Below are 1,137 nucleotides of genomic sequence, written 5' to 3'. Positions count from 1 at the left end.
GAGGGAAGGGTTCGGGAGAGGGAAGGGTTCGGGAGAGGGAAGGGTTCAGGAGAGGGAAGGGTTCATCCCGGTGCATCCCGGCCGCCCCCCGCGCCCCTCCGCGGCACCCCGGGACCCGCAGGGAGGGACAGACGGACGGATAAAGGCGGACGGAATAAGGACCCCCAGACCTGTTGCCATGAGAGCACGTTTTACTTGGCAGCCCGCGGGCGGACGGGACGGGCCGGGCGGCTCCGGGGGCCTCCGGGATCCCGGGAATCGTCCGTGGGACGGTTTTTAAGGAGGAAAGAAGCTCCGAGGCCAGGCGGAGATGTGTCCGCGGCGGGGCCGGGCGCTGTCCCGGGGGGCCCGGGCGGTCAGTAGGGTCCCACCACCACCGCCTCCACCTCCTTGGACGGCCGGCGGTCCTTCACCAGGAAGTTGATCATCCCCTCGGACTTGATGAGCAGGTTGCAGCCGAGGAAGAAGATGCCGAAGACGACGGTGAGGGCGAGGACGCACATGACGGCGATCTGCACGACCCGCATGATGTACAGGCTGCGCTCCTCGGCCGCGCCGCTGCCGTCGGTCACCACGGAGGCGGCGGTGCAGCAGCGCAGCGCCCGCTCCAGCTCCAGCGCCGCTCCCCCGGCCCCCGCCAGCAGCCCCGCCGCCGACGAGGAGCCGTTCGGTCCTCCCGGGAACCCCCCGGGGCCGGGCAGAGCTCCCGGGATCCCCGCCGAGGAGCCGTTCATCCCCGCCGGCATTCCCGAGCCGCTCATCCCCGCCGGCATTCCCGAGCCGCTCATCCCGCCCGGCAGCCCCGCCGCCGCCGCATGCAGGCGGGCCGTGCCGGGCCGGGCTGAGCCGTGCCGAGCCCACCCGAGCCGAGCCTGACAGAGCTGAGCCCACCCGAGCCGAGCCCGAGCCCGAGCCGAGCCCACCCCGCGCCCGCGGAGCCGCCCGCCCCGCCCCGGGGAGAGGGAGGGGGAGAGGGAGGGGAGGCGGCTCGGGGAGAGGGAGGGGGGGAGTGGGAAAGGGACGGGGAGGGGAGCGGGGAGGCGGGAGAGAGAGGGAGGGAGGGGACGAGTTTGGGGGTGGGAGGTCGGAGAAGGGAGGGGAGAGGGTTTGCGGGGCTGGAGGGAGGGTTGGGGTGGG

The 1,137-nt window shown here is 73.5% G+C and overlaps 1 protein-coding gene across 1 annotated transcript; it reads right to left on the bottom strand.

Annotated features, from left to right (window-relative positions):
* Nucleotides 1-171: 171 nt before the first annotated feature.
* On the bottom strand, nt 172-878 carry RPRM (reprimo, TP53 dependent G2 arrest mediator homolog). The gene has a single exon (XM_027695947.1). The coding sequence runs from the start codon at nt 786-788 to the stop codon at nt 357-359; it is 432 nt and encodes a 143-aa protein (XP_027551748.1). The 5' UTR covers nt 789-878; the 3' UTR covers nt 172-356.
* Nucleotides 879-1,137: the final 259 nt, after the last annotated feature.

The sequence above is a fragment of the Neopelma chrysocephalum genome, unplaced genomic scaffold (assembly GCF_003984885.1).
Source record: "Neopelma chrysocephalum unplaced genomic scaffold, ASM398488v2 Primary Assembly neopelma1_103b, whole genome shotgun sequence".
In the NCBI taxonomy this organism is placed as follows: Eukaryota; Metazoa; Chordata; class Aves; order Passeriformes; family Pipridae; genus Neopelma; species Neopelma chrysocephalum.
The sequence above is the reverse complement of the archived record's forward strand: the minus strand, read 5'-3'. Positions and strand labels throughout refer to the sequence as shown.